The following is a 19,171-nucleotide window of genomic DNA, read 5'->3' on the forward strand; positions in this document are numbered from 1 at the left end:
CTAAACTCCACTCTCATTCTTTCTCACTCTAAAGTTCTACTGTTTTGCTGCTCATAAACACATATCAATACTCTTCTCTATCTCTCTTATAAAAGCTCTTTTCATGAAAGACATGAACTTCTATTGCGAAAGCCCTTCTCCTAGAAGGCATCAAGATCTCATACCAAAACCCTTCTCATGAAAGACACAAATCCATCTTATATAAAACCCTTCTCTTAGAAGGCACAAATACTCCATACAAAAGCCCTTCTCGTGGAAGGCAATACTATTCATAACTTCACAATAACTAAAAGAGCATTGTTAAAGGGAAAATTCATTTAAGTGCATGATAAGAGGGGCAAGCTTAACTAGCCCCTACACATAACTGGACACACTCTCTCTCCCTCCAATTGCACTCCTTTTTCCTTCTCAATCTTGAAGTTATCATGGCAAACTGACTCTTTACCGCTGGGGTCACTCTGCTGGGATATTATCAGCTCACAGAAGCTGTAAAGTTGGGGTACAAACCATACAAAGATAAGTGACTTTGCTTCCTTATCTTTAAATTTATATTATTGAGTACATGATTACTTCACATTTAAATACATATTACTTTATTCCAACTATTAACCAAGGCTTAAACTCATTTAAATGCATGATAAAAGGGGCAAGCTTAACTAGCTTCTACTGCTGGCATCTGGCTGGAATCCTATCAGCTCACTGATACTACACAGCTGGGCTACAAACCATACGAAGATAAGTGACTTTGTTTCCATATCTTTAAATTTACATTATTGAGTACATGACTATTTTACTTCTAAATAAATACTACTTTATTTCAACTACTATTACAACTACTAATCAAACTATTATATCAAGCACATATTATATATTTATTCAACCATTATCGTGATTCTTAAACTTTGACTTTAATGGTTTGGTAGGCTTAAAAGGTACACCGGTAGCCGTTGGACCACGTGGTCCAATGTTGAGTTTCGGAACGCAATTCTCCGAAAAGAACCCGTGCCTAGCAAGGTCACTAATCTAGTGGATAACAAGTGGCCGAGCAACCGAAAAAGCCCCCATACACCAACTTCTCAAATACACAATTTTAACTTGCAATTTTGCAATATGCAAAATAAATGGAAAAGGTCAAAGGAGAAGAAAATAGCAAAAAATAAATTTTTTCATCTTTGACTTTATTGCAACAAAAAATGTTGTAATGATAATTTTCTCTTATAGTGGGGTCTAATTAAGAATCAAGTTTCCTGAAACTCAATTGATCTATTAAGTTTGGAGTATACAAAAAGTTCATTTAAACTAATTTTGTGTGTTCGTGTTGGACTTGAAAGTTGAAATACACAAGACTTGTAATTTGAAGTTCGTAATTTGCCAACGCTTAACAACTATAGAGCAGAGCAAATGCTAATAGAATATATTTGACATAAAAAGGAAAATTTGGGCATCTAGTCTAGACTTATTAATAAATGAAATCTGGCCAAGTTCATCGGAAGTCAAATAATTTAATAGGCTAATAAATTGCAATATAGACCAACATTTCTGATGATTTTGTCCTCAAAAATTTCAAATCATATTCTTACCTACGATATCTAGAAGGTAACCGAAAAAAAGAAAACGACTGGTCGTATTGCAGCAGTGATCAGCGCTCTGCAGATGGAGGAAGACGAGGGTTCGGCGAGGAAGCTGAGCATATACAGAGCAGCGAGGAGCATAAAGCGTAGAGAGAACACAGTGTACAACGCCTTGCGATCCATATACGAGGACTCCATCTTCGTGGGAGAGATCTCCCAGCTATGGCCGGACCTCCCTCTCCTCGCCAACCTTCGCTGTGGCCTCTGGTATTCCCCCAAATTTCACTCCACCTGTTATTTCAAATCCACCGACGGCCACAACAACAACTGGTCTTTCAGCACCTCTCGCCTCAACCTCCACGTCGCTCTCCTCGCCGGTATATTCCCTGGGGCTGCAACTTTTTGTTTGGATGCCCAGAAAGTTGTTAGACCACGCAATGATTGATGATATTTTGAAGTTGGAATTTATTTTTTTGTCCTTAATGAAATTTTTATTAGCATGTTGAATTTTAGAGAAGAAGATAGAACCTGGCTTATATTTTAGAGATGGAAAAACACATGTAGTTTAGGTTCTATTCTTTCTCCAAAAAGGTTCTCTTTTTGTTCTGTTTTTTCAGACACACTGTCACTGGCTAAAAAACTTAATGAGATAATCTGAATAAGAGTAACTATTTGGGCTTTGGGGTTATCTTTCACGGTATAGAGTGTGGAATTCCATTCTAGAGAGTAGAGAAGATGAAATGACTATTGGTTGGGCTGGATAAAGATATATCTGTTAAAAGGGGGACAATCAACGCTACTTATGAGTACAGTGTTTAGTATTTCCACTTACTACCTCTCTTTGTTTACCATCCTGACTCATGTTTCAAATAGAATAGTGAAGTTGCAAAGAAAATTCTTAGATCATGTTTAACTTAATGGATTAGAATACAATGTGTTCTCCACTTTCTTGTGGCTGTTTCGGGTGCATAGCTTAGGTACCTCTAATCAAGCTCTCTTAGAGAAGTGGCTATGGCATTTTGGGAGGAAGAGACTCACTTGTGGAAACGGGTCATTGCATTAAAGTATAGGGTGGAAGGTGGAGGTTGTACAATGAAGCCAGTGTGAAGAACTCATAGGTGTAGTTTATGGAGGAATATTAGAGTAGGGCGGGATAGATTTGTTAGCCATGTGCACTTTGAGGTGGGGAATGGAGAATGTGTATGATTTTCTCATGATAGGTTGTGTGGGGAATGGGGATCTACCTATGAAGGAGTTGTATGACTTGTATCCGACATTGTACCCTTTGCTAGGTGACTAGGACACTTTCATATCCTCATACTTGGAATGTAGTATTGAAGGGAGGGAGAAACATTAAAATGTCTGGTTCATCAGGCAGTTTAATGACTGAGAAATTGACTTGATTGCTTCCATGCGTGGCTTACTGTATTCAAATATGTCAAGGAGTGCGAGACCTGGAAGAATGAGATGGAGTTTGACAGGTACTATGGTGTGCTGTGAACCCCAAGGGATGCCTCTTTTCCATGGAGAGGATTTTAATGTGCCAGAAGTGGTTAGTTTTTTTGTTTTTGTTTTGGTGTGTGTGCATGTGGACAGTTTTGTGAGGGAAGATTTTGACTAATGATAATCTTAAAAGGAGAGGAATCACATTGGGAGATTGGTGGATCACTTGTTACTTCACTGTGATTTTGCTAATGTGTGGTTGTGGCTATTTTTTGGACACTGTGTGGAGCGTTTGATTTACTAGTTGGTTGGCTGAATTGGTTCTATAGACATTTGTTCGCTTTGTGGAATTTAGTTCCTTTGTGTTTGATGTGGCTTCTGTGGAGGGAGTGGAATTCCTGTACCCTTGAAGATGTAGAGGTTTTGGAAGTGCAGTTGAGGATTTCATTTCTTAGATTACTCTATGAATGGTCAACTGTCCTACGTTTCACTGATAGTGGTACTAACACAGAGTTCACTAGTTCAATCTTTTTTACTTGTAATTATTTGGATATAATTCTTTAGGCTATCTTGTGGTTTGTATTCCGATGTAGCTTTCTTGGAATAAAATCATTTACTTCTCAAAAAAAAAAAAAAAAATTTAATGAGAGTGGATGAAAAGGTGAAATATAGAAACATTTTTTAATTTTCAAAGATGGACATACAATTTTTAAAATTTTAAGAATAAAAATAGAACTTGGGCTATATTCCAGGGATGAAAAAGAATATTTTAATTTTTTAAAAAATTTATTTAATCTCGGCAGTAATTGTGTGGTTTTTGGTGGGTAGGACAGAAAGGAGGGTGTATTATAGTTGATTCCACAAGGAGAGGGAAGCGGTTTCCGGATAGCATGTCAAAGACGATACCCATTTGGACTTGTGTTTTAAATCGGTGCATTCACAATCATTTGAACAATATGCGTGATACTGCACAGATGGATAAGGTGAGTTCTGGTAAAAGTTCATTGTACTCTAATTAAGTAATACTTCAATACGTGTGTACAATTTTGGGCTCTTAAGGGTTGTGTTTATTTCTGACTGAGTACTGTTTTATTGTTTTGACTTTTGAGCATGATGACTATGCAGTATGTCTCTTTAGTGATTTGTGATTGGTTTATGCTTAATAGTTTGGCTCTCTCACTCTCTCTCTCTCTCTCTCTCTCTCTATATATATATATATATATATAATTTTTTTTTTCTTCATGTTGTTGATATGTAAATAGTAATGAATGAAGTAAAACTTAAGCAATGCTTGTTGATTTGTATATTTGCATGTATCATTTCCTGGAGCATAAGTTGTCAGTGATGATCTTAAATGATAAATATTTCTATGTTGCTCTATGTGCTGGCTTGATTTTGAACAGGAGTCAAATACTTCTGATCAACATCATGAAAGAACAAGACGTGTCTCTGTGGATTGGGATTGCTCCTTGCATCTTCCCCTCTGGGTTTCTGAAACAGAGAAGGCGTCTATCGAGATTTGCATAGAAGAATGGACTAAACAACTGGATGCAAGCGGTGCTGATATTGCATCTCTAATGACGTGCTTGAAAAAGCCCTTGCGCCCACTATGGATTTCACAAAAAACTGTCATCTGGTTAAATGAAGTGCCTGACCATGATTCCTGGGATTTCACACCCATCATACTTGTTTCTGCCTCTTCGTCAAGTGGTGTAATTCAACACAAGTCTACATCAGAGTATAGCTGGAATTATATACCGGGAGCTGGGGATGATGAAGAAAGCTGGGCAAGGGGTTTATCACCTAATCTTTTCTGGACTCACGTCTATGATCTTATAAACTTGGGGCCTGATTTGTGTAATCAGAAAGTTGCAGATATAGTTGAAAAGGATAGAGTATATCGTGCCCAAAGGGGACAAACTGCTCCTCAGGTCATAGTCAAGGCCCCAAAATCGTTAGAGAGCTCAAATCATTTTTCACAAGAAGTGCCCCTACTGTTGGGTATTTCAAACCTTGAAATTAATACGAAGTCTTGTGATGAAGATTGTGCAATCTCTTGGCTGGGTTCAACAAATCTTGCAGTTGGCACATCCCAAGTTGGTATGCTTTATTAACACTCTTTATTATTTTTATTTTTCTCTTTGTAATCCACTAATGCTGGTTTCTTAGATTTCAAATATTTTGTTTCATTGGTATATATATCGCTTAATTGGTCTTGAACCTGGAACCTGGAAGGTGGAAGGAGGAGAGTTGCAGTTGGTTGCTGACTAGCGTGAAATTTAGTCAATTTTATTATGGATTGGATTCATTACAATTAAGTAGAACTAAAATAGACTTCATGGAATGTAAGTTTAGTAAAAGTAGAAATAAAATGAAGGGGCTATAAGACTTGATGGTCAAGAGATACCAAAGAGTGAGAGTTTTTGATATCTTGGATCAATAATTTATAAAGATGAAGATATTGAAGAGGATGTGAATCATAGGATAATAGTAAAGTGGATGAAGTGGAGAAGCACATTAGGAGTATTGTGTGATCATAGGATACCATTAAGTTAGAAGAGAAAATTTTATAACATTGTTATAAGAGTAGCTATACTCTATGATATTGGATATTGGCTCTTAAGAAGCATCATATTCATAAAAAAAAAAGTGTTACGATGATAAGTGGAAATACAAGGAAAGATAGGATTTGAAGTGATAAAATTCCCTTAAGGATAGGGTTGTCTGCATTGATGAAAAGATGAGGGGGAATCGCTTGAGATGCTTTGGTCAAGTTGAGGGAATGAAAAAAAGGTAGAGAAAGATCAAAAATAATATTAATACAAGTAATAAAAATAGACATGTCAATTAAGAACGTAACAAAAAATATGACTATGGATAATGTTGTGAAAATTGTGAAATATTCTGTTTACGCAAGGTTAAAGAATAAAGCATAGAGAGGAGTAAATATGACACAAGGAATTTACGTGGTTCGACTATGCCCAAAGGAGGTGATTGAATAAAGTTTCACTATAATTTTGGAGGTTGTTTTTCACTATAATTTTGGAGATTTCAACAATAGCTTGAAGACACTTTCACACAAACCCAAATCCCAAATACACCATTTATTCTCTCACAAATAAATAGAGAACACCCTATTGTATTTAGAAAAGAGTTACAAGACACTGTAGCTTCCTATCTGTTGTGCGCACATAGAAGAAGCTATTTCACTTTGCAATCTCATGTAGGAGCTCTCTTTTCTTACATCTTTTCTCTCAAACTCACCATCTATTTATAACTCGAGGTTTATAACTAGAGGTTCAGCCGAAATGCCAATAGTTTCAACACATGAAACTTACTTGGTCGAAGAAAATGGCAAGCATTTGTTGCCAATGGAGTCAACCATTTCGGTTACAAAGAGAAATCCAATTTTGGATTGTATGTCAGAGGTGGTGGTTCTTGCTTTTTGACAATACATGCAAGACAACAATGTTTAATGTTTGCTTGTAATGTCAAGTCACCGACATAAAAATTCAAGCCATTCCAACAGATAAAATAGATCAGTGGAAGAGGATACATGCAGCTGATCATGACTAGTCTGTTGAAGTGGAAGAGGATACATGCAGCTGATCATGACTAGTCTGTTGAAGATCCATAGCCAACCCTATAAATTTTGGGACTAAGGTTTGGTTGTTGTATATGTTACAGATAGAAGTAGATGAATCTCCTATTAGATTAACTAGCCGCAAACCCACGCAATGCGTGGGAATATATAAATATTATATTATGGGATGTAATATATAAAAAGTAACAATTATATTATATTATGGGATGTAATATATAAAAAGTAACAATACTTCAAGTATTGTTTTTTTTTTTTAACAAATTTCTACAAGTATTTTTTATCTCTTAATCTTTACAAATATATCATTCTATTATTTTTTTGTGCTTGATTAATATTTTTTTAAGGTAAACCATATTCTTCTAACTTTTGTTGTAGTATGTTATATTTGCCCAATGTACAACTAAACTTTATAAATTTCAAATTTATTATTCAAAATTCTTATCTTGCAAGGAATAAGGAGATTATTATAATAATCAAAACTCATCACAAAATTACAATGTTATTTTTAACCAAAATTAAAATGAAACCAAAGGAATAAAAGATAGACTTTATAATAATTTATTACTCAAATAATTGGCAGGCATAGTCAAATTTATAGCCATGTAGATTGTGTTTTGATATAAACTCAAATTCCTATTTCCAAAAAAAAAAAAAAAGTATTAACCTAAATCTAAATTCAACCAAAGCTATATAAAAGGGAGAGTGTAGACTTTGTAATGGGAAATTAAAGAAACACAATACCAAAACACATTTATAAAAAAAAAAAAAAAATCAACCTTAATTAGAGTTATAAGAAAGAACAAAAATCGCCAAAAGAAAATAGAGAGAGAGAGAGAGTACTCACAATTTTTGTGTATGGATTGAATGGGAGAAATGATATCAAATTTATACAAAATAAAATAAGGAGAAGAAGAGTCAAAATATATGAAAGAGAAAATGATGAAGGAAGTGTAATGGTAAGGTAGAGAGTAGTGAGAGATAAAGAGGCAAAGAGGGAGGGAAAAAGTTGAGGAAGTGTAACAATGGGTGTGGACTAACAGGGAGAAGAAGAGATTTTTTTTTTTTTTTTTTTTGAGTTGGGAGAAGAAAAGTTTAAAAAGAGGAAAGAAGAAGTAGAAAATAAATGGATGATGTGGCTACTGTTGTGGCATAACAGAAGCATAACAATAATAAATGCTACGTTTAACCTTTTTGGAAGCATAACAATATATATATATATATATATATAGATTTGTTAAGAATCTATAATTGATCCCAAATTTTTGGAAGTTTTGTTGTTGTGTTGCTAGTATGGTTTCACATATTTACAAAATTTATGTTTGATTACATATGTGAAAAGTGATTCTTTTTTAATATTTTGAGCTATAAATAAATACAGAACATGAAGAAAGTTCTCATTTATTGAAATAATGTGGTGGAAATCCTTCTGTAACGGCCCTCCTTTTTTAAAACTCCCTGCATGTATGGATCCTCGTGATGCATCTTCTTGTCATTGCTTTTTTGATCAATAGCTGGGGTGCGTTCTCCTCCCTAACCCCCTCCCCCACCCTCGCCCCTAACTGTCGCCATCTTTTCTTCCCTCCTTACCATCTTCACACATTCCTCCTCTTCCTTTTTGCTTTCCACCACACTTTTTTCCCCATATCCTCACTTTTATCCCCCTCCTCCAACTTTGCCTACTCTGTCCCCACCACCTCAGGGGCCTAACCTTGCTTTCCTTATACTGCCTACACTTGTAACTGCCCCATTAGCCACACCAAAAATTCCCACCATAGAAACCTCACAAAATATCCTTCCTTCGACTCTTTTTTCTGGTCATGGGGGCAGTAAGGGGTCTTTTTGTATTAATGCAAAACTTTTATCTTTCTCTTTTGATGGGGGGCAGTCTAATTTGTATGCTATTCATGAGACACGTTGGGATGTTAAGAGCTCTATTTGGGCTGGACGTAGGGCATGGAGTGGATTCTTACCTGTTTTTCTGATATACGTGATTGGGTGCTAGGACAAGATGTCCTTTGTAAGAGATTTAGGGACAATGTGAAGTTGATAGAGTTCTGTGGTAGATCAAATAAAGCTGGTCTTTTTGTGCTTATAACGGTATATTTTGGAGGGGCTCAGAGAGGTTGTGGTATGATACTAGCCAGTTTTAATCGTGCTGGTTGGTCTCTGTTTCAAAAAGAGCTAGGAAATTTTTTATCCGGTGCAAAACCTATAACTTTGGCTGGAGTAGCTTCCAATAATATTGGTGGTGATGGTTAGTCAGCCGGTGGTGGCCGGAATAAAATAATTTACCTGTTTATGGTAACCAGCGATAGTCAAGGAAATTTGAAAAAATGGGAACCATTTTTGGGGAATAATGAGATTCATGGAGATCCTATAGTAAATGTTTCAGTTATTAATGGCAGACCCACTCGAGCGTTTAATTTTAAGTTGACCTCCGCTAATTTGGCTTTGAGAGTTTGCAAGCGTGAGGGTGGGAAACGTGTGGTGTTTTGCGTGGACAATAAGGAGTTTTGTTGGTCTAATGATTTAAGTGGTGGGTTGGAAGCTTTAAATTCAACAGACTTGTGGCCTCATTTAACCCAAAAGGCAAGGGTCATTTTGTCAAACCCAACCTGATACAATTAGGTTCTGATTCACTTGCCTTGTGTACGTTGGTGCTGGGCGAGAGCTTGAGAGGAAGTGGGTTGAGATTGAGTTGGGATTCCGAGGTGTTGGTGATTGAAGTAGTGCCTGAGTGATGCGATAGTTCTACCCTTATTGCGGATCATCTTCCTAACACCCCGGTGGACTCATGTTCTATTAGGGTGGAGGGAGGTCATCCTGATGACGTGGCAAGAGTGACGGAGGCTTGCAAGTTCATCTGTGAGGCGGTGGGTAGTCTGGGTATGGTGGCTGATAATTTGGATCTGATGATTGGTGGCTTGGTTTCAGAGGCGATAGTGATGCCGATTGGGTCTATGGTAGTCAATTCTTCTCACCATTGGAATCAGTGGGTTGACCATAATTTTTTTTCTCCTCTCTCGGATTTGGATAATGAGATGGGTTTTTGTTATGGGGAGAGAGATGATTTCACGGAAGTATCAAGTGAGAGTGGAGATCAATGGTGCAATCCTCAAGCTGAGTTAGTGCTGACAAGCTCCTTGGATGGGGTTGAGTTGATATAGGGTGGTTCTGAGCCTCTTCTTCTACTGTGGAAGCATAGTGGAGTTAATCCTAGTGGTGTAGAAAGTGGTTTATTGGAGTGTTCACCTTTATATAGGTGGTATCTTAATAAGTAGAGGGAGTTGGTGTGACCCAGGAAGTTAAAGAGGGTAAGATTATGGGGTCAGAAGTGAAAAATTCAAAATGGGTGGTGAGCTTGATGAAAAGTTTCTGTAAAATTGTGGGTTTTCCTCTTGTAAAACATGAAGGTTAATGTATGGCTTTGTTTCGTCTTTTGGAACAAAACTGTATTGATGTGGTAAATGATGGGTCTTCTAAGGGACCAGTAAACTCAAGGTAGAAAGGGCTCAGGGAACTTAAAGGTTTAATTTCTATAGTTAATTATGATAGGGCATCTTCTAAGGGAGAAGTTGAGGTTCTTCAGATGGTCTGGAGGTGATTACTAGTTTTAAATGAGTTTATGACTTTTATCCTGGAATGTTAGGGGATCAAACAATCCTAAAACAATAGAGGTATGTAAGAATCTTCTTAAGAAGTGGAAGTGTGAAATTGTTTGCTTTCAGGAAACCAAATTGAATTCTTTAAACTCTTCTGCTGTTCGGAGTCTTTGTGGTAGCCCATTCCTAGACTGGCTTGTGTTGGAAGTAGTTTACACTACACAGGGATTTTACTGGTTTGGGACAAGAGGGCTTATGAAAAACTTGACATTTCTATAGGTCATTTTTCTGTTAATGTTTTATTGGGGGTTGTGGATGATTTTGTATGGGCATGTACAGGAGTGTATGGTCCTAATGATGATAGTCAACGGGTTCTCTGTGGGAGGAGCGGGTTCTCTATGGGAGGAGCTTGCAAGGGTGCGCTCTAGGTGGAATGTGGCATGGTGTTTGATTGGGGATTTTAATATTATTCGATACATGAGTGAGAGATTTGGTTGCGATAGTCTGGCTATGTTTGCATTCTCAGATTTCATCGAGGCTAATTACCTTGTTGATTTACCCCTTGAAGGGGCTTCGTGCACCTGGTTTCGAGATTCTGGGACAGATTGTATGTCAAGAATTGGCAGAACTTTGGCATTGGTGGATTGGGTAGATCATTTCGCGAATGAGTCTTAAAGGGTACTTCCCTGAGTAGTTTTCGATCATTGCTCACTATTGGTGGTAGCTGGTGGCATTAGTAAAGGTCAAAGTGTCTTTAAGTTTGAGAATATGTGGTTAAAAGATGAGGTTTTTGTGGAGAGAGTTTGGCAATGGTGGAATGGGTATTGTTTTCTGGGTACTCCTAGCTTTATTCTGGCTTGGAAATTAAAAGCTCTTAAAGATGATTTAAAAAAGTGGAATAAGGAGGAATTTGGGGATTTGGCATTTAGGAAGAAAAGCCTTTTGTCTGAATTGTTGGGTTGGGACGCTAGAGAGGACTCGTTGGGTCATGAGGAACAAACTCGTACTCAGATTAAAGGTGATATCGCCTATTTAGCTTCTTTGGAGGAGATCTCTTGGAGACAAAAGTCTTGGGTTTTGTTTGTGAAGGAGGGTGGCAATAATACTCGTTTCTTTCATCAGGTAGCAAATTCCCCTAGAAGAGCTAATTATATTAAAGAGATATAGAGGTGGATGTTGTGCTTTATGAGGATGAGAAAGACATACGTTTTAAGGTGGTTCAATTTTATTAGGGTTTGAATATAGAGTTAGATACATGGCGTCCTTCTATGGATGGTTTGGAGTTTGCTAGAATTGAGGAGGATGAGCAGCTTTCTCTTGAGAGGGATTTTTCTAAGGAAGAGGTGGTACAAGTCCTCCAAGAGATGGAGGGCGATAAAGCCCTTAGTCTTGACAATTTCATAAATGCTGGAGTGTAGTGGAATGGTCTCTGAATGCTTCTTTTCTATCTTTAATACTCAAGAAAAATAATGCACTAAATATTAAAGATTTTTGGCCAAACAATTCAGTGGGTAGTGTGTATAAGCTGTTATCTAAGGTGTTGGCCAACAGATTGAGAATGGTGTTGGACAAACTCATTTTTGAGTCACAAAATTATTTTGTTGGTGGTAGATAGATTTTGGATTTAGTGCTTATTGCTAATAAATGTCTTGATAGTAGAATAAAGTATCATACTTCGGGAGTGGTTTGTAAGTTAGACATTAAAAAAGCCTATGATCAAGTAAATTGGGACACTTTGTTCTATTTGTTAGACAAGATGGGTTTTGGGGCTCGATGGAGGGGATTGTTAAAAGCTTGTGTCACTACTGTCTATAACTTAGTTTTGCTTAATAGATCTCCTGCTGGTTTCTTTGGTAGCTCACGAGATCTAAGACAAGTTGATTCGTTGTCTCCTCTTCTCTTCCCTTTGATCATTGAGATTTTTAGTCGGATTTTGAAGAAAACTGAGGAAGGTGGTCTTCTTTGGGGCTTTCATGTGGGACCTGTTAATACTATTGGTATTCGCATTTCCCATTTACTTTTTGCTGATGATACTATTCTTTTCTGTGATGCTTCTAGGGAGCAATTGCTTTCAATTAAGATTGGCTTTGACTTGATTTCAATTTTTTACTGGTTTGAAGGTGAATGTGGGGAAAAGTGAGATTGTCCCTATTGGGGATGTGAGTAACATTCAAAATTTGGCCAACATTCTTCAATGCAAGGTGGGTAGTTTGCTTATGACTTACTTGGGTATGCCATTGGGTACTTTGTATAAGACAACATCCATCTGGACCCCTATTCTGGAGAGGATGGAGAAGAAGCTTTCAGGCTGAAAGTGTCTTTAATTGTCAAATGGTGGCAGACTCACCTTGTTGAAAAGTACCATTTCAAGTCTTTTGACTTATTATCTTTCCCTATTTATTGTTCCTAAAGCCGTGACTATTAGACTAGATCGAATTTAGAGGAATTTTTTTGTCTGGTGCATTAAAGGAGTGTTTCAAATACCCCTTGGTGGCTTAGGAAAAGGTTTGCTTAATGCGTGAGCGGGGTGGTTTAGGAATTCGGAGATTGGTGCCTTTTAATTAGGCTTTATTAGGGAAATGGCTTTGGAGGTACTGTCATGAAATTACTCATTTGTGGCAAAGGGTTATTGCCATGAAATATGGGGAGGGGAAAGGGGGGTGGAGCACTAGAGTTTGTAGAAGGGCTCATAGGTGTGGCTTATGGTGAAGCATTGGTGAAGGGTGAGAGATCTTTTCTAAGCACGTGTTTTTTGTGGTGGGTGATGGTTCTCGTATTCTTTTCTAGCATGATAAGTCGATTGGGGATAATTCTCTTAAAACTCTTTATCCTTAGTTATTTGATGTGTTTAGCCAATAAGGAAACTTGTATTTATGATGTTTTAAGTCCTCCAGTGAGTGGAAATGATAGAGTGTGAAACTTAAAATTTTATAGGGAATTCAATCACTAGGAGTTGGCGGCTTCTTTCTCCTTTCTTCACTTGATCCAATCTCGGATTCCTAGGAGTAGTGGTTGTGATAGTCTTTGTTGGAGCCTCAATGGAAATGGGACGTTTGACATTCGGTCTTTTTATCATAGGATTTGAAATGCTACTCCTTTTTTCCCTTGGAAGGGCATTTGGAAAGTAAAGGTTCCTAAACGGGTGGCATTCTTTATGTGAATAGCAGCTCATGGTCAGATTTTTACTTTGGATAATCTTATGTTTTGTGATTGCTCTTTGGCGAATTGTTGTTGTATGTGCTGTTGTAATGAGGAATCTATGGATTACTTGTTGATTTTATGTCTGTTAGCTCATTCTATGTATATGCTTTAGCTGTTTGGGATTGTTTAGGTCATGCAAGGTTCTGTTGCAGACTTAGTATTTTGTTGGCATCATTGGCTTGGGAAATATAATTCTGATATTGAAAATTTGGTTCTAAGTTGTTTGATGTGGATTAGTTGGACTAAATGTAATCAGGGTTCTTTTGAGGATACTGAGAAATCTTTGGCTTAGTTGTTGGATTTGTGCCAACGGACTCTCTTTGATTGGTCTTGATGTTGGGGTTTCACGGATTGTTCTACTCTTATGGATTTTCTTTTGTCTCTTAGAATAGTTTAATGTTTTTTTGTTCCTCTTTGTTTCTGTTTTTTCTTTGTTCACTATTGTGAACTTTGTGTATCTTTTGTTCTATTCCTTTTTTAATAATATTTCCTTATTACCTATAAAAAAAAAAAGGATTTCTTTCTGTGGCTCCAAAACCCCCCTTCCCCCAGCGGGGAAGGGTTTAATGGAATATCTGTATGGACAAAAAAGAAATCAAGGTTTGAGAAGAACATATCTATAGTTCCATCTAATAAAATGATTGAGTTAATATCCCACCTTTGCATGTGTGTGTCTATATATATATATATATGCTTTATCAAATTATTCTAGAAATCATAGTGTAAGTTGGTATTTGACTTCCATATTTTATTACTTTGCTAACATTAAATGTCATTTGAGGGGTATCCCACTGCCCTCTCAGATTTCTATGCTTAATGAATTTTATGGTCTCTGAATGCCTGTGTTATGTTTATTGGGCATCCATATATCCTCTAATGCACTTATCTGTTTCTCTTTCTTATCTTACTTCCACCATCAACATTATTTGAGCAGTAATCCATAATCTGTTATGTTCACTTGGTTCTCCCTTTGTCTTTTATTCTTTGTTGCAGCTGCAAATGTGTGTAATGTTGATTGCATATTAAATTGTGACCAAGAGTCCATCTCTCTCTTTCTTCCAGATGCTGAAGCATATTTGCATCTTCCTACAGTGGTGAGTATGGAAGAGCTAAGACAGTAGGTCTTTTTGTTATTATTATTATTATTATTATTTATTATTTTTAATATTTGAAAACTAGTCTGCTTACTTTAGCTTTTTCTGGCCAGACGTCAAAATTGGACCGTTTTTCCTTATTAAGCAATCTCCCTTTTGCGGTGAACTTTGCAAAGTTGAATCTTAGCAAAGGGAAGACACTTCTTGTTTGTTGCCATAACGGTAAAACTCTTTTAAATTTTCCTTGCCTACTAAATTTTACTTATTTACATGGGGTTAGATCTGCCAAGTGAAGGATGGATGTCCATGGACATGAAATCATTTAAATTAAGCCCACTTGTATTTTCTCATATTGTTTCAAATGATTTTAATCCCATTATATACAGCATTACATTTATAAACTAAAGAACATTATTTACTTGTTTCTTCAGTTATTAGTATTGTTTTGTTGTGCTCTTCTTGTTATGTTATATTGTTGATGTTATTAATTTGGTCCAGACCCCATTTTCTGCAGTACTTGTCTTGTTTTAACTCAGCCCTTTCTGACATAGGAGCTACTTTCATGATCAAACCCTAATAAAATGGGATAGAACTATTTTGCTTACGTTGGCTTCCCAAAGGTGGTGAAAAAATTGTCTGCTAATATTTTCTTGTATCTTCATTTTCCAGGGGAAGATATAAGTGTGTGCGTTTGTCTTGCTATCTTGACGTCATTATTCAATGATGGAGGTCTGTTACGTTATCTTGCATCAAGTTTAATAGATTTTTACATTTACAACCAATTCCTTTTTGAGAGAAAATCTAATTATTTCACAAAACTGTTACTATCTTTTTCCATTTTTCCTGTATAAGTAGCTCTTTCATTAATAAAATTGAACTAAAACATTTGTTAGCTATGAAACCCAATGGGCATTGAACACAGATTTTTTATTTAATAAAGAGTATTTTATTGGTAAGTTTACACATGCACAGTGAGTTTGAAATCACGACTTTACCCTCACCTCTTATTGAAGAGGAGGTGCTGTTCGAGCTAGAGCTCATTGGCGGCATTGAACATAGTTGTAAATACATACATACATACATACATACATACATATGGTGGAGCTCATTGGCTGCATCGAAGACTGTTGCAAATACATATTGAATGGTACCTTTAGTAGATAGTGTGAATTCTTCTTTTTCTCTGAAAGAGCTGTCTGGAATTGCCCAGCCAAAGTTCATGGTTGAAGGGAAATTTTGGTTGGTACAATCTGGACGTGCAGAACATTTGGAGCAAATCACATTGATGTAGGAAAAATTGGGGAATTTGTTGATTAATAAGGTTATTGAATGTTTGAGCATAGAGGCTCATTGGGCTTTTTGGTTCTTTTCTTCCTCATGTTCTCTTCTTTCTTTCCTCTCTTCTTTTTCTTTTCTTTCTCTAAGTTACTGTTCACGGTACTGTTTATACTGCCCCTGTACACCATAAAACTTATCTAATTCTTCTTCTTTACAGCCCCGAAACAAGCATTTCTTTTACTTATCAAAATCCTAAATCTCCACATACTTTCTCCCGCCAAATAGCCATCAAATAAGTCATCAAACCACCTTTTAATTCCAAACACAACGCCATAATCCTTTCTTCACTCTAAATCCTATTTTCACAAATCCTCCTAAATCTAAACCCACCGCAACCACACCTAGATAAATTCCCTATATTGTCCTATGCCACGCATCATTAAGAATAGCTTGTGAGAGGAGGTTGGTTTCAGAAGCATTGCATGAGTGGCAAATAGCCAAGTGTTGGATGCACGGTGCTTTTGTGGTTTTCCACACCCATTTCCTCTTTAGGTTAAAAGGGTGTAGACATACAGTAATAAGCAATGGCTGAGCTATAAGCAAATTTCCATGTTATAGGCATTCCAAGTGAGTGTCACCGTTTGAAACAAATAGTTGGGCTTAGGATGGCAAGAATGGTATGGAGGATGGTGTCAGGGAGAGCGGAAGAGATGCAACTAAAATCTCAAATCCCTTAGTTCAAAGCAGAGTCACAGACCAATAATCCTTGTCCCTTGTAAACAGACATTTTTGTTCCAGTTTATACGAACCAAGTTACCAAATCCAATCCTTCAAACATATCTTGTTAGACTCATCATATGTCTTTTCTATTTCTTTAATAGTCTTAAATTAGTCAGATTGCATGTGTTGATTCATTTGGTGTGTGTGTGTGTGTGTGTGTGTGTGTGTATACACACACACATGATTGCATACTGACAACATCTGATAATAAATGATTCTCTGTAATCTAGCTTATTGTCTTAAGCATGATTCTCTGTTTTATTGTTGAGACATCTTTTAAATCATCTAAATTTTCTTAATTCTCTTTGACTAACATCTGATAATAAATGATATTTGGAGTAAATGCTACCTCAATATACTGCAGTATTTTCTGAACTTCGTAATTTCATGTTAGGAACCTTTGACAATGGGAGATCCTTTAATGAAACACATATTACTAAATGGGAGATGCGAAGGCGACTTGTATATATCTGTAAATTTGCACCTAGTGCCCGGCCATCCAGAGGAAATTTGAAGCAAGTTTTTAGTTTTCTAACTGGTGGAAGAGTCAGTTCAGTTTGATGACAACCCCATCCATATGATTGCATACTGACAAGCAGGAATGTTTTCAATTCATCTCCAAAGCTTACAGATGTAGTTGCTTTGGTAAGTTATCAAAAAGGCTGACTTGGTTTGGATATCTAAACTTGATTGCTTCCTTGTAATTTAGGCCAATGCCCCAAAAAGTACCATGGGGAGAAAAAGATAGAAACATTTCAATTCAGTCGTATCAGAATATTGGATGGTTGAATTCATATTGAATTATTTTTTGACGAAACATTTCACTGTTATTACGATGGCTTGTGTTGCAGTTGGAGCACATTTCTTGGAATTTATGTAGTATATAGGTTTTCAAGAAATCAAAGCGACAAATTTTTGCGACTTTTTTAACAACCATCGAGGTGTCATTTTATGATTATTATACAAAAGAAGAGTGATGTCAGTGGTAAAACAACGGGACATCACTCAACTTGATTTTTTTTCCAATAGGAAGTTGGTTGGTGGGTTGTTTTGTTGCTGCTTGGAATTTAGTCAAGTTCAGTGCTAATCTCCATCCGATAATTGTTTCTCCGCATTTTTCACAGGCTAAAATTTCCTGGTTTAACTCAAGGGGTCGCACTATTACCTGTAAAGGAGGCTTTGTTATGTTATTTTTCTTGCTAAATCTTACCGCACTTTATGCGTAAAATTTGAGCTGTGCCTTCATGACTAGGCTATTTGAATACTCTTTATAATTTGGCTTTAGTCGTTTAAAGCTCTATTTATTGATTTAATTTTACCTCCATACCTACTTTCCATGTATTTGGGCTTTGCCCTTTTAATGAAATTTCCATGCGCGGAGAAGGAACAAAAAGGTAAAAAAGCAAAGAGAGAAATTAGACTTTGAATCTAAAGACTAATAAAGGATGAAATTTGAATTTGCATTTAACTGGTGGAAGTAATATCTTTCTCTTAATTATTGAAATTGGACCCCTAAAAGAAAGAGGAATGTCAATAATCATAGCATGCAGCTCGCCCGCTGTAGGGTTTTAGAGGGGGGCAAGAGCAGGATTTCATTAACATTTTGCTTGGCCATGATTACTGATTAGATGGATGACATAATGTAAAGAAGAATGTACACAAAATAAGGGCGGTGCTTCTTGGCCCATATAATTCCGCTTTATAAAACCATTGATAACCAACTAATTGTTCGTTTGGATTGAGGGGAAGGAAGGAGAGTAGAGTAGAGTAGATTTAGCACAAAATTAGTTTATTTTTAGACAATACTACTTTACTCTTCTCTACTTTTCCTCATTTCTCCCTCTATCCAAATAGGCCATAAACGTCTTTTCCACATAAAGCAATATTATCTATGTTGCTCAAGACAAAGAAGAATAAAAAAAGAAATTGTAAACTCACTTTTTTAATTGTAATCGTGTAATATGATGTTAATCTTGCACATTTTTCCTTTAAAATGCAATTCTTGACATTTTTTTTTAATCTTGCATAAAATGTAATAGAGAACGGAGTTAATTGTGTTTGCATTTTCATGGAGGTATCACCGTGGAATATTCAAGCCTTTGCCTATCATTTAAATATGTATGCGTGAGCACAAATTCAAAGTTAACAAATTATTTAATTAAACTTTTGGTAATTTAATAGTATTTTTTTTAATTCCCTTTTTTTTTAAAGTTAAATTTTACTGTTTAACCATCTATAGCTTAAAATTGTTCTTGGTTGACATGCGTGTACAAAAAATAAATAAATAAATGTGTATACGAAACACATAACATCAAGACTAATAGATTATTTCACTAAAAGTTTAGTAATTACATAATCTATTCTACAATTCAAATTTAAAGTTTAGTGTTCCAACTTTTATAGCCTGGAATTGCTCTTGTTTGACACACACCAGCAATAAATAAATAAATGAATAAACAAATGAAAAGATAAATAAGATTTAACCAACCAACTCCATTAACTTTGTACTTGTACACGTAGTGAACAATCAAACAAGGAAAACTAGCGGCCTGAGTTTAAAGAGAATAGGGCCACCTCATGTCCAAATCCCACTTTTTA

At 36.3% G+C, this 19,171-nt stretch overlaps 1 protein-coding gene across 5 annotated transcripts; it reads left to right on the top strand.

Moving 5' to 3' along the window:
• The first annotated feature begins 1,538 nt into the window (after positions 1 to 1,538).
• LOC142612152 (uncharacterized protein C3F10.06c) lies at positions 1,539 to 17,495 on the top strand. Of its 5 annotated transcripts, none has more exons than XM_075784282.1 (7): positions 1,539 to 1,948; positions 3,843 to 3,997; positions 4,418 to 5,114; positions 14,484 to 14,515; positions 14,629 to 14,737; positions 15,185 to 15,244; positions 16,968 to 17,278. In XM_075784282.1, the coding sequence occupies exons 1-7, from the start codon at positions 1,654 to 1,656 to the stop codon at positions 17,132 to 17,134; spliced, it is 1,515 nt and encodes a 504-aa protein (XP_075640397.1). In that variant the 5' UTR covers positions 1,539 to 1,653; the 3' UTR covers positions 17,135 to 17,278. The 5 variants fall into 5 exon arrangements, with proteins under 5 accessions (XP_075640397.1, XP_075640394.1, XP_075640389.1 ...); XM_075784274.1 differs by having other exon boundaries at positions 1,540 to 1,948; positions 14,415 to 14,515; positions 16,968 to 17,495; XM_075784290.1 differs by having other exon boundaries at positions 1,551 to 1,948; positions 3,848 to 3,997; positions 14,415 to 14,515; positions 16,968 to 17,495.
• Positions 17,496 to 19,171: the final 1,676 nt, after the last annotated feature.

Source organism: Castanea sativa, chromosome 1 (assembly GCF_040712315.1).
Source record: "Castanea sativa cultivar Marrone di Chiusa Pesio chromosome 1, ASM4071231v1".
NCBI classification, from domain to species: domain Eukaryota; kingdom Viridiplantae; phylum Streptophyta; class Magnoliopsida; order Fagales; family Fagaceae; genus Castanea; species Castanea sativa.

Coding starts and splice junctions, on each gene's coding strand:
- LOC142612152 (XM_075784274.1), top strand. CDS start 1,654: ATGGAGGAAGACGAGGGTTCGGCGAGGAAGCTGAGCATATACAGAGCA. Junction 1,949..3,842: donor CCACGTCGCTCTCCTCGCCG/GTATATTCCCTG, acceptor TTTGGTGGGTAG/GACAGAAAGGAGGGTGTATT. Junction 14,738..15,184: donor TCTTGTTTGTTGCCATAACG/GTAAAACTCTTT, acceptor TTCATTTTCCAG/GGGAAGATATAAGTGTGTGC.